This window comes from Microcaecilia unicolor, chromosome 3 (genome assembly GCF_901765095.1).
Source record: "Microcaecilia unicolor chromosome 3, aMicUni1.1, whole genome shotgun sequence".
Lineage (NCBI taxonomy): Eukaryota > Metazoa > Chordata > Amphibia > Gymnophiona > Siphonopidae > Microcaecilia > Microcaecilia unicolor.
The window spans coordinates 80,522,381-80,536,599 of NC_044033.1; the positions used below are offsets into that span (position 1 = coordinate 80,522,381).

General features: G+C 42.7%; 1 protein-coding gene across 1 annotated transcript in view; it reads right to left on the bottom strand.

Moving 5' to 3' along the window:
• The window catches only part of LOC115465558 (serine/threonine-protein kinase MRCK alpha-like), an 806,479-nt gene that overhangs the window by 551,063 nt on the left and 241,197 nt on the right, over nucleotides 1–14,219 (bottom strand). The window contains 1 exon segment of the mRNA XM_030196108.1: nucleotides 12,139–12,234. Within this exon segment, the coding sequence (XP_030051968.1) occupies nucleotides 12,139–12,234 (96 nt within the window).

Here is a 14,219-nt window from a genome sequence, read left to right on the forward strand (position 1 = left end):
AAGAATTCCAGAGTTTAATTACACGTTGGGTGAAGAAAAATTTTCTCCGATTTGTTTTAAATTTACTACACTGTAGTTTCATCGCATGCCCCCTAGTCCTAGTATTTTTGGAAAGCGTGAACAGAAGCTTCACATCCACCTGTTCCACTCCACTCATTATTTTATATACCTCTATCATGTCTCCCCTCAGCCGTCTCTTCTCCAAGCTGTATAGCCCTAGCCTCCTTAGTCTTTCTTCATAGGGAAGTCGTCCCATCCCCGCTATCATTTTAGTCGCCCTTCGCTGCACCTTTTCCAATTCTACTATATCTTTCTTGAGATGCGGCGACCAGAATGGAACACAATACTCAAGGTGCGGTCGCACCATGGAGCGATACAACGGCATTATAACATCCTCACACCTGTTTTCCATACCTTTCCTAATAATATCCAACATTCTATTCGCTTTCTTAGCCGCAGCAGCACACTGAGCAGAAGGTTTCAGTGTGTTATCGACGACGACACCCAGATCCCTTTCTTGGTCCGTAACTCCTAACGTGGAACCTTGCATGACATAGCTATAATTCGGGTTCTTTTTTCCCCACATACATCACCTTGCACTTGCTCACATTAAACATCATCTGAGGGTGGGGGGAGGGGGGGTCGGGGATAAAAGAAGAAAATGATTTGATGTATGTGGACGGATTGCAAGTTGACTGTTGTAGTTGAAGGTTATTTGTTGGATATTATGTATACATGTTTTATATACTACATCAATAAACAGATTTAAATATAAACATCATCTGCCATTTAGCCGTCCAGTCTCCCAGTCTCGTAAGGTCCTCTTGTAATTTTTCACAATCCTGTCGTGATTTAACGACTTTGAATAACTTTGTGTCATCAGCAAATTTAATTACCTCGCTAGTTACTCCCATCTCTAAATCATTTATATATATATTAAAAAGCAGCGGTCCTAGCACGGACCCCTGAGGAACCCCACTAACTACCCTTCTCCATTGTGAATACTGCCCATTTAACCCCACTCTCTGTTTCCTATCCTTCAACCAGTTTTTAATCCACAATAGGACATTTCCTCCTATCCCATGACCCTCCAATTTCCTCTGTAGCCTTCATGAGGTACCTTGTCAAACGCCTTTTGAAAATCCAGATACACAATATCAACCGACTCCCCTTTGTCCACATGTTTGTTCACTCCTTCAAAGAATTGAAGTAAATTGGTCAGGCAAGATTTCCCCACACAAAAGCCATGCTGACTTGGTCTCAGTAATCCATGTCCTTGGATGTGCTCTGTAATTTTGTTTTAATAATAGCCTCTACCATTTTCCCAGGCACCGACGTCAGACTCACCGGTCTATAATTTCCCGGATCTCCCCTGGAGCCTTTTTTAAAAATGGGCGTTACATTGGCCACCCTCCAATCTTCCGGTACCACGCTCGATTTAAGGATAAGTTGCATATCACTAGCAGTAGCTCCGCAAGCTCGTTTTTCAGTTCTATCAGTACTCTAGGATGAATACCATCCGGTCCAGGAGATTTGCTACTCTTCAGTTTGCCGAACTGCCCCATTACGTCCTCCAGGTTTACCGTGAAGTCAGTAAGTTTCTCCGACTCGTCCGCTTGAAATACCATTTCCGACACCGGTAACCCACCCAAATCTTCCTCGGTGAAGACCGAAGCAAAGAATTCATTCAGTCTCTCCGCTACGTCTTTGTCTTCCTTGATCGCCCCTTTTACCCCTCGGTCATCCAGCGGCCCAACCGATTCTTTTGCCGGCTTCCTGCTTTTAATATACCGAAAAAAAATTTTACTATGTTTTTTTGCCTCTAATGCTATCTTTTTTTCATACTCCCTCTTGGCCTTCTTAATCTGCGCCTTGCATTTGCTTTGACACTCCTTATGCTGTTTCTTGTTATTTTCAGACGGTTCCTTCTTCCATTTTCTGAAGGCGTTTCTTTTAGCCCTAATAGCTTCCTTCACCTCACTTTTCAACCAGGCCGGGTGTCTTTTGGACTTCCGTCTTTCTTTTCTAATTTGCGGAATATGTATGGCCTGGGCCTCCAGGATGGTATTTTTGAACAGCGTCCACGCCTGTTGTACAGTTTTTACTCTCTCAGTTGCCCCCCTAAGTTTTTTTTTACCGTTCTTCTCATTTTATCATAGTCTCCTTTTTTAAAGTTAAACGCTAACGTATTTGACTTTCTGTGTACAGTTATTTCAAGGTCGATGTCAAAACTGATCATATTATGGTCACTGTTATCAAGCGGCCCCAGTACCATAACGTCCCTCACCAGATCATGCGCTCCACTAAGAACCAAGTCTAGAATTTTTCCTTCTCTCGTCGGCTCCTGCACCAGTTGCTCCATAAAGCTATCCTTGATTTCATCAAGGAATTGTATCTCTGTAGCGTGTCCCGATGTTACATTTACCCAGTCTATATTTGGATAATTGAAGTCACCCATTATTATCACATTGCCCATTTTGTTCGCGTCTCTGATTTCTTTTATCATTTCTGTGTCTACCTGCTCATCCTGGCGAGGCGGACGGTAGTACACTCCTATCACCATTTTTTTCCCTTTTATACATGGAATTTCAACCCACAGTGATTCAAAGGTGTGATTTGTGTCCTGCTGAATTTGTAATCTATCTGAGTCAAGGCTCTCGTTAATATACAATGCTACCCCTCCACCAATCCGGTCCACCCTATCATTACGATATACTTTGTACCCCGGTATGACAGTGTCCCACTGGTTATCCTCCTTCCACCAGGTCTCAGTAATGCCTATTATAGCCAATTTTTCATTTAGTGCAATATATTCCAACTCTCCCATCTTATTTCTTAGACTCCTAGCATTTGCATATAGACATTTCAGAGTATGTTTGTTGTTCTTATTTGCATGATGCTTAGTACCTGACACTATTGATTTGACATCTTTTGTCTGATCTTTAGTTGTATTTGAGGGCACCTGGCCTACCACGGTCTGTTGTGTAACCTCACTATCCAGAAACCCTATCTTCCCTGTTTGTGAGGTATCTTTGCAAGATACCTTTTCCCGAACCATGCGCTTTTGAGCGACTGTCGGCCTTCCCCCCATTTCTAGTTTAAAAGCTGCTCTATCTCCTTTTAAATGCCGACGCCAGCAGCCTGGTCCCACCCTGGTTAAGGTGGAGCCCATCCTTTCGGAATAGGCTCCCCCTTCCCCAGAATGTTGCCCAGTTCCTAACAAATCTAAAACCCTCCTCCCTGCACCATCGTCTCATCCACGCATTGAGACTCTGGAGCTCTGCCTGTCTCTTGGGCCCTGCACGTGGAACAGGTAGCATTTCAGAAAATGCTACCCTAGAGGATCTGGATTTGAGCTTTCTACCTAAGAGCCTAAATTTGGCTTCCAGAACCTCTCTCCCACATTTTCCTATGTCATTGGTACCCACATGTACCAAGACAGCAGACTCCTCCCCAGCACTATCTAAAATCCTATCTAGGTGACGCGTGAGGTCCGCCACCTTCGCACCAGGCAGGCAAGTCACCAGGCGATCCTCACGTCCACCAGCCACCCAGCTATCTATATGCCTAATGATCGAATCACCAACTACAACAGCTGTCCTAACCTTTCCCTCCCGGGCAGCAGAGATATGGTGATCAGAACTGATCGTAATACTCAAGGTGCTGACGTACCATGGAGCGATACAAAGGCATTATAGTATTTTTGTTCTGATTCACCATCTCTTTCCTAATAATTCCTAGCATCCTATATGCTTTTTGGCCACCGCCGCACACTAAGCAGAAGATTTCAGCGTATTATCTACGACATCCAGATCTTTTTATTGAGCATTGACCCCCAAGGTGGGCCCTAGCATTAGGTAACTGTGATTTGCATTATTCTTTCCAATGTGCATCACCTTGCATTTCTCCACATTAAATTTCATCTGCCATTTGGACGCCCAGTTTTCCAATTTCCTAAGATCTTCCTGCAACATTTCACAGTCCGCACGTGTTTAACAACCTTGAATAGTTTTGTATCATCTGCAAATTTGATCACCTCACTCTTCGTTCCAATTTCCATATTTATTTGGTGTATTTTTACCCCACATTTTCCCACATAAGCAGGCGCAATGCGGCTTACATTAAGTCAAGAGTATACAATTCAATATAGAGACGGCACAGAAACAGAATGTGACAGAAGGGAAAGGTACACGGGATGACATGGGCAAAGGACAGGGGTGAAGAGCCAACAAGTGGTAGAGGTTAAACAGTGGAGTAGCCAGGGAAATAAGCCTTGGCGAATAAGAAGGTCTTTAAGGACTTCTTGAACTGCTGATTGTCGACAAGCTCCTTAAGCAGTCGTGGCAGGACATTCCAGGATTGTGTGCTGATGTAGGGGAAGGACGAAGCATAAAGAGTCTTGTATTTTACATGCCTAAAGGTGGGGTAATGAAGATGGAGGTAAGTCCTTGCAGAGCTCTGGGCATTTCTAGAGGGCAGGTCGATTAGAGTAAGCAAGTATTCAGGAGCTTCTCCATAGATTATCTTGTGGGTAAGTGAACAGATTTTAAATGTAATATGGTCCTTGATAGGGAGCCAGTGTAGTTGAAAACGGAGCGGCTGAGCAGGAACAAAGCGTGATTTCCCCAGGATAAGTCGTGCGGCTGTGTCTTGAGCCGTTTGAAGCCGTCTAAGAATATAGTCCCGGCAACCGGCATAGATCCCACTGCAGTAGTCTATATGGGACAGGACCAGCCAGTGAAAAAGGGTACGGAATAGTTCCCATGTTAAGAAATGCCTGATACGCTTCAGCCTCCACATTGCATAGAACATACATTTTGTGATGATTTGCACTTGAATGTCCAGGCGTAAGTGATTATCCAGCACAACTCCTAGGATTCTCAGGCTATTGGAGATTGGAAGTTTGTAGTCCTTAACGGCGAGTGTTCTGTGGACAACTTTACAGTACTGGGATGAAAGGATAAGACATTGTGTTTTGTCTTTATTAAGCTTAAACAAAAACGCCTTTGCCCAGGAATCCATGATAGAAAAACTGGCGTCTATTTGTCCAGAGATTTCGGCTAGTGTTGACCGGAAAGGGATGTAGATGGTCATATCGTCCGCACAAATGAATGGGTTAAGGCCGAGTTTTGATAGTGCTTTTACTAGCGGAATCAGCATGACATTGAAAAAGATAGGAGAAAGGGGTGAGCCCTGAGGTACCCCACAATCGGCTTTCCATGGTGCAGAAATGTTGGAATTAGCTTTGACGTGGTAGGTACAGGAGGATAGGAAACCCTTGATCCAGTTTAGCACGTTCCCACTTATTCCAAATGTGTCCAGCAGGTATAACATTTATATATATGTTAAACAGTACCGGTCCCAATATGGGACCCGTAAAACTAGACTTCAATGAACCCCCAAGTCCCAAGGGGGTCTCTGCTCAGAAAGGAGGAGACTGGATTGTGGGCGCTCTCCAGGGAAGGGTACTAATCAGGGGAATTGGATGGGAGGAAGTGCTGGGGTGGATTGGGAGGGTGCTGAACCGCCAACATGGCTCTTTCATTTATTTTTTTCTTTTACTGTGGACAGCGGCCATGCTACCAGATTCCCAGTAGTGTGGCTGTACATAATGACACCTCTTGAGATGACAACACTGAGTTTCATAATTTTGTCTATTTTAAAATGCAATGCAATCCAGCTTTTCCTACATAAGCACGCAACTATGGAATGCAATACCATACGCCATAAAAACAATGCATGGCCTAACAAACTTCCAAAAATCACTAAAAACCAACCTGTTCAATAAGGCATACCATAATGATCCATCCTAAATACCAGACCTGGACAAAACCGAACTTTCTATACTTGACTGCTTCATTTACTTGTCACTAATGAACTTTAACGCAATACCACTTTATTTCTCATTCCGGAAATGAATTCTCTATACTTGACTGCTTAATTTATTCTGTCACTTATGAACTTTAATGCAATACCACTTTGTATTTCTCATCCCGGAAATGGCGATCGCCATTATGGAATAATATAAGCCACATTGAGCCTGCAAATAGGTGGAAAAATGAGGGATACAAATGCAACAAATAATAATAACAATAATAATAATAATATGGATCCCTGCGACACTAAACTGTTCACTCTCCTCCATTGAGAGAAATGACCATTTAACCCTACCCTCTGTTTTCTGTCCAATAACCAATTCCTAATCCACACCAGAACTTTGCCTCCTATCCCATGACTATTTTTCTCAGGAGTCTCTCATGAGGAACTTTATCAAAAGCCTTCTGAAAATCTAGATACACTACATCAACCGGCTCACCTTTATCCACATGTTTATTCATGCCTTCAAAGAAATGAAGGAAGTTTGTGAGGCAACAATTCCCTTGGCTGAACCCATGCTGACTCTGTCCACGTGTTCTATAATGTTATTCTTAATAATAGTTTCCACTATTTTGCCCGGCACCGATGTCAGGATTAACAGTCTATAATTTCCCGGATCACCACTAGTACCCTTTTTAAAAATCAGCGTCACATTGCCCACCCTTCAATCTTCAGGTACTACAGACGATTTTAACAACAGGTTACATATTACTAAATAGCAGATCATCTAATGCACCTCTGTCTTTGTCTCTATGAATGTTAGAGGTCTTAACTCCCCGCGCAAGAGACAGCTTTATTTTAAAAAAGCTGATCGCTTATGTATGGGGGTGGGTTTTCTTCAAGAGATATCTTCCTCAATACAAGCCTATGATATAGTTTCCTTTCTACTGAATGTGGTACTCCTTTCCCCGTATATTTATTCCCTGTACATTTATGCCTTGATATATTTAATATCTCCATCATATACCCCCTTTTCCTCCTTTCCACCAGCACATACATGTTTAAAAGCTATACCAAGGGCACTGTAGAAAAGTGCATTTATGAAGAAAAGTGCATTTATGAAGACATATCTAATATAATAAAGCTCAAGCTCACCTCCAGTTCTGAAGCTCACTGAAGCTCAAGTGTGGCAGGGAAACAGTGAAGCCCTGTAGTGTTGTCAGCACCACTCACTCTCACTCATACACCCGCCCTCAGCCACGCCCCTTCCGGACATAATTCGCGAGCCCAACGTTCTAATGAAGCCACTCCAGCTCCATCGACTTCCGTGAAGGTTTCATGGCGTTCGTGGTGGTGAAGCCTCTCCACTGAGCATCTGTCCATCTCTGTCAGTCCCGCCCTCGCGTCCAACGTCATGAAGTCCATGGACCAAACATTACGTCGACGGTGGAGCAACGATCAATGGTGGAGCAACGATCAAACAAAGAAACGGTACGGGAAGGGAGCACTAAGGTAACACGCCAGCTCCTCTCCCCCCCCCCCCCAAGGACGCACCTTCCCTCTCCATCCGCCGCCGACTGCTCTCTCCCTCCCCTCTCCCGAGTCACTGCTCTACCCCCTCCCCCTCACCCACCGTCCACCACGAAATGCCCAATGGACCCCCGCCCTCCTACTCGACTCCCCGCTGCCCCCGACGCTGCCGTCCTCCGCAAAACAGCTGATCACCGACGCTGCCGTCCTGCGCCCCCCCTACCGTACATACACCTGCCGACACTGCCACGACCCCCAAGCTGCCACCCTCCACAAAACAAACCAACGGAACGCCGGATGACCAGGAGGTAAACGTGCTCCTTGCTAGCAGGCCGGGGGAGGAGTCGCGAATAACGGCGATCAAATGCCACGGTGGGGTGCAGAACCACTACGAGGTGGGGAGAGAGGCAGAGGGGGGGAGGCCCCTTGGCAGCCAGGCAAGCACTACGAGGTGGGCAGAGAGGCAGAGGAGGGGAGGCCCCTTGGCAGCCAGGCAGGCAGGCATGCAGGGAAACATCAGTGCTTGCAGGCAGGGAATGGTGCAGGAGGAGTAGGAGGTGGGGAGACAGGCAGAGGGATGGAAGCCCCTTGGCAGGCAGGCTGCCAGGCACTGGCACGCACTTTCATTCCCCCACACACACACACTTTCTCTCTCACAAACACACTGTCTCTCACAAACACACTCGCACACACTAACTCTCTCTGTCTGTCACAAACACACACTTGCATCTGGCAGGCAGAGAAGAGGGAGGGAAGGGGGCCACCTTGGGGGACGGGGCACCCTAGCACACACTCTCATTCCCACATACTCACTTTCTCTCTCTCTCACACAAACACTTGCTACCACCTGTTTCATCTGTTTTAAATGTACCTCGTTTAGACCCCTTCTGGACTTTTCCCAATGGGGAGGGGAACCTCTCAAGTTCATCCAGGAGATTCTTTATAGTTTCCCTCCAATCCCAGGGAGGTTGGTTCTGGGGAGGCATCAGAAGGCGTAATTCAAAACTGATCCCCATGACCTCTGCTTTCTGCCTTTCTGGATCTAGGTGTATTCTGGGCCATTTATGTTCCCACATATGGTCTATTTGAATCTATCAGTATTTTGTGCACAAAATGAGTGTCTGGTGTGGGTTTAGTTTAGTTTGTAAAATAAGTAACAGGTAAGGAATACTTGAAAATGAAGACAGAGATAGGTTTCAGATAGAAGGCATTTATTCTTACCAACGTTTCAAAGTAATACAGACATCGGACAGATTCTGGGTTCAATGGCACAGCGCTCTGCCGTCTGAGATGCGTTGGGGACGACTCCGAACTTAAGCCAAAATCACCTTTCTTTTATACTCTCATCTCTCTATTGAAGTCTATGGCAGCACTTATTTTGGGACCTGTTTTTTTCAAATATTTCTCAATTTCTGCGGTTAAACTGTCGCGTCCTGCCATCTGTGCTTTTTGTACCCAGCTCTTCCGTTCCATGTATTTCACAAGGTTGCAACATTTTCCGGTAATATCAACATGTTTTTTTGGAACAAACTGTTTTTGCGGTTACTAACATTTTTTTCTTTTGAGATACCAGTTTCACATATTTCATCAACATCTTTCACAACACCTTCTGATCTCTGTATCAGTATCATTTTATACAATAATATACTAAAATAGGCCCCATTTTGAGAACCACATTTTATTCATTTTATCCATCATTCTTTCATTTCAGGTGCTATGTATTATTTGAATATTGTACCTGTACCTGTTTGTGTCAAGACTCATTGTTCAGACCTGCTTTCTGCAGATTCTCAAATATTAATTCATTTGTTACTTGTTTGGCCTAATCAGTACTTTTTCAGATGTTTTTGGCTCTGTGGCTTTGTCCATCACAATTCCAGTGGCAGATCTAAAACCAGGCCATATATTAACATTCCCCTCTTCACCCTATCCCATAGGGTGACACCAGGGTAAATATACCATGGTACCATCCATTCCAGAAGGTATCCTACAAGGCCATAAAATTTTCTGAGTCTCAGTGCAAACTGGTACAGTCTGAATTATATGGTTTCAGATTACCATTCTGGCACCACTTCAATTATTTCAATCATTTCTACTTATCAATATCTATGGTTATACAAAAACTACTATACTTCTACCCTTTAACATGCAAATTCTATCTTATTCTTACCTATTTAATCATTAATTTCTTTGGTTATATACTGATTATATCTTATCTTATAAAGCTTTATATGGTTAAATTGTATCCCTGTGTGTGCTATTACCTGATTATACAGATGCAGACATTTCTCTAGTGTCTCTAGCGGTTGCATAGCGATTGGTCCTTCTCAGAGGGAGATAGTCCAATGTGTCATCTCCCGTGGTGTTGGGAAGGAGATTTTCGTACAGGACATATTGTCCTGCTGTTGTCTTTTTCGTGATTGCGGTTTCAATTAAGCGTTCTACTAAGCCTCTAGCACAAGGGATTATGCAACACCCTACTAGCACAAAAATTGCTACCACTATGATTATCGTTGTGGCTGCTGAAATGATAAATGTCTTCCATTTACCAAAAGCTTTATCCATCCAACCAGTCCAGGATGTATCAACCCCAGAGTTCTCTGCCAATTCTTGTGACAGTGAGGTCAAGCCTTCCAAAGCTCTGGTGATTGATCCATCTGGAGCTGTATTGTTGGGGATAAAGGTGCAACACTGTGTACCTATCTTTTGGCACACCCCGCCATCCGCTGCTAGAAGTTGGTCAAGAACTAATCTATTTTCCAACGTCATCCTGCTGGTGGCGTCTAATTGTGTTGCAATTCCTTTAACTGCGTCCCTAGTGTAGTTCACAAATCTCTGCTGGTTGTAATATATATAATTAATCCATAACAATGCTTAATCAAAACCACTATTCCTTCCCAAGACCACTGAGATAGATACATTAGATTATCTCCCCATGTACTATGCAACAGATACAATAGAAGTCATAGCAAGACCTGAAAGTGTTTATTAGTATGATCCACCTGAAATTGCTATTACCTGCATACCTATACTTCATGGGATTTTGTAGATGAACTTATGGATTTGTCCCATTCATAAAACCTCAAGCGAGATGACATCAGGATTAAGCCCAAGGGGTTGGGTAATATAAAGGGAATTCCATATGCCCAAATAATATATCACCTGAGAATGAAGTTTTCTGTCTTGCATAATATCTGCTAGCAATCCATAAGAGCAAAACTCCCCCTCTCGTTTGATAGCTTGCCACCTTCTGGAATAGATTGTGACAAACTAGTTTTGTGTCACCCCTCCTCAGAGGGGGTGACAAGTGGGGAATGTATAATTATGGTACAGCCAGGGACCCCCCCACTGGAATCGTGGTGGGCCCAGTCATAGAGCTCAGGCCATTACAGACCTTGGCTCAGTCAGAAATCTGATGGCTGACATAACTGGGAGCTTACTGGAAAAGTATGGCCTAGTTTGTAGCCCAGATTGAGGCCTAAAAGTTAAGTCAATAGATATGGAAACAAAATGGAGGATTTCAACACAAAATGGAAGCCCGTATCTGTTACAAAGTGGAATTTTCTCTAATGTAAGTTAGAAAAACAAGTTGAGAAATGAGTGAGTCATAGCAGGTGCAAAGAAAATAGGGAACTAGCTGTCCAAGAGAGGAGGGAGACTTTCCTGTGAGCAGGAAAGGCGTAGCAAGATAGAAGCTACTCATTAGCATGAGCCAATCAGTGACAACCATGACATTAGCATAGATCCAATCAGGTATATCTACTGTCATATTATCCATATCCTGAGGGCACCTATAAAAATCAGGGTATTTCCTGGTTTGAGTTAGAGAGAATAGGGTTGCCACTCTCTCTCCAAGGGAAACCAATGTGTCCAGCAGAATTAACAAATTACCTAATTGCTTTCCCTTGTAAAACCTCTAATTGGTAAAAGAAATCATAAAACATTAGCAAATAATTAACACCTGTTTGCAGCTTATTAAATTCCTATAATTAATTGATTGTACGTGCCTGTTGTCCATCACTGATTTGACTTGTACCTTGGCAAATAAACTCCTCATTCCAAATGATGATTTGTGGGCTTCACTTAATGATCAAAGGCTGTAAGTATAAATGCATTGTATAACTTGTAATCTAAATCCAGTTTGTCATAAGGCTGGTATCTTTTCCTTAGATCTAACATCTCCCTTAGAGGCAATAACTCCTTGATTACCCCAGTACTAGTGTTATTTAGAGATGGAGTCAGATTAAGGTCACTCTAGCCTTCTTGGGGGGGCTCGGGACCCCTAAATTCTCAACACATCACACACACTCTCTCTCACACACACAAACATTGACATGCTCTTTCTCTCTCTCTCATTCTCTCTGTGACACACACACACTCCATCTCTCGCACACACTCTTTCTCAAACATACACTCTGAGGAAAACCTTGCTAGCGCCCGTTTCATTTCTCACAGAAACGGGCCTTTTTTACTAGTATATATATATAGCATGTGTGGGGCAAATAATGGACACGCCCCCATGACTAACTACATTAAACTTACATTTACTTTTCCCAAAGTGTCCTCTATGAAGATGATTCTTCAATTGTTGATTTAAGAACATAAGGTGTACCATTCTGGGTCAAACCAAAGCCAGCATCCTGTTTCAGACAGTGACCAATATAGGTCACAAGTGAGTTTGCCCCCATCCAAGGCATAAATCCATACATAAATATATTTTTTGGGAAGTTATAATCAAGAAAATCAAATTTATTTAATTAATCTGCAGCACAAGAAAACAATGATTCTTACTAAATAGTGCTCATCCTGGAAAGCATAGTGCAATGCTGTAATCCATTGATTATCTCCATTCACTAGAACATCCCTTTCTTCTCGGAAGCAGGCTGTCTGTGGAGAACAAATCAGTATTGCGGTTAGAAAGCATGAAATAATGGAAGAAAATTCACCCAAAACATTAGAAAATGCTCTAAACCTTTGGTATGATGTGGACAAGTACCTGTATTGTATTATATTATATTTCATTTTATTCATATACCAGTTTTCTAATTGCAACGTTACTGTCAGTCTAATACAATATAATACAATTAAATAACAATAATTAATAAAAAAGTATCATATGCACACAAGGTATTTATTTATTTTATTTATTTGTAGCATTTGTATCCCACTTTTTCCCACCAATTTGCAGGCTCAATGTGGCTTACATTTGCCGTAGTGGCGATTGCCATTTCCGGTTAACATAATTACAAATGGTATTGCATTAAGGTGCGTACATACATGGTAAAGAAGAATACGTTATGGTATTGCATATAAGTTCCTGAGTAATAGCTTGGATTGTAACCTATGTTAGGTCATCACTTATAGAGAAATCATTTTCGACATTAGGATTAAAGTGGTAGTGCTTGTTCATTAATAGCAATGAGGTTAGTCAGTCAAGTGGTAAGAGTTCGGTTCTGTCTAGTTCATGATCAGTTATTATTTAGTAATTAGGAAGGTTGTTTATGGTATGCCTTCTTGAACAGGTCAGTTTTCAGTAGCCTTCAGAAGATAGCTAGGTCTTGCATTGTTTTTATGGCCTTCGATAGTGCATTCCATAGTTGCGGGCAAATGTAACCTACAACCCAGATAACAACAACCCCATCACCCACAATTCACACAGCATTCACATATACACAATGCCCACCCTAAAGAACATCCATAACAACTCACTCACAATATACCAATCCTATGTACAAACTATCAAGAACCCACCAAACCAAAGACATAATAAACAACCAAAAGGAATAATCTCCGGATATGAATACCACCGACAAAAAGAGGAAAACAACAACAAAAAATTCAACTACCGAAGAAACAGACAACTAATAAAAATAAATACATCAAACCCCCCCCCCCCCAAGGAACCACACCACTCAATCCAACTAGGTTACATCAATGCAAGATCAGCAGTAAGCAACTCAGTAGACATACGAGACTGGATTACCACAGATAACTTAGACCTTCTATTTATCACAGAAACCTGGTTCCATAGCCCCACAGACCCTGCCATCCTAGAAACATGCCCACCAGACTACAAAATCACCCACTGGACAAGAAAAGGAAAAAAGAGAGGAGGCGGAATAGCTATTATTCACAAACCCAAATTCACCATCACAATCACGGGTGAATCTACCTCACCACAACTTGAAATTGCATCGACAAGAATTAATCATCCAAACCTAACAGGACACCTTAACACAATCCTATTCTACAGGCCACCAGGAAAATGGCAAGACTCCCAAACACAACTCATGGACTTCATCTCGAACTCCTGCGTATCTGCCTCAAACATCCTTATACTAGGAGACATCAACCTATACCTAGAAGATGACACCTCACCAAGCACACGAGAATGCAAAGAATTCCTAAAACTCTGGGACCTGCAAACACCCAACACGCAACCAACACACAAAAAAGGACACACACTAGATATCATAACAAACAAATTCGAACCGGACTCAACTATCATACTCACTGACACAAGATGGACACCTACATTATGGTCAGACCACCAGAAAGCAAATGTCTCTCTCTGTTGGCGAAAAACATACATAAACACAATCAATAAACATGAGCGAACAACATACACAACGAGAGGAAAAATAGACCCCACAATATTCTGGCAACAGATCTACCAAAACGAATGGTCAACAAACGCTGACACCATCCAATTCCTCCAAGAATGGGACGATCTATGTACAACAACATTAGACAAAATCGCCCCAATCCAAACCAGAACATCACACATGAAAAAAGCAAACCCATGGTTCACCGAAGAGCTGAAAAAACTTAAAACACAAGTCAGGAAACTAGAACGAGAATGGAACAAAAAG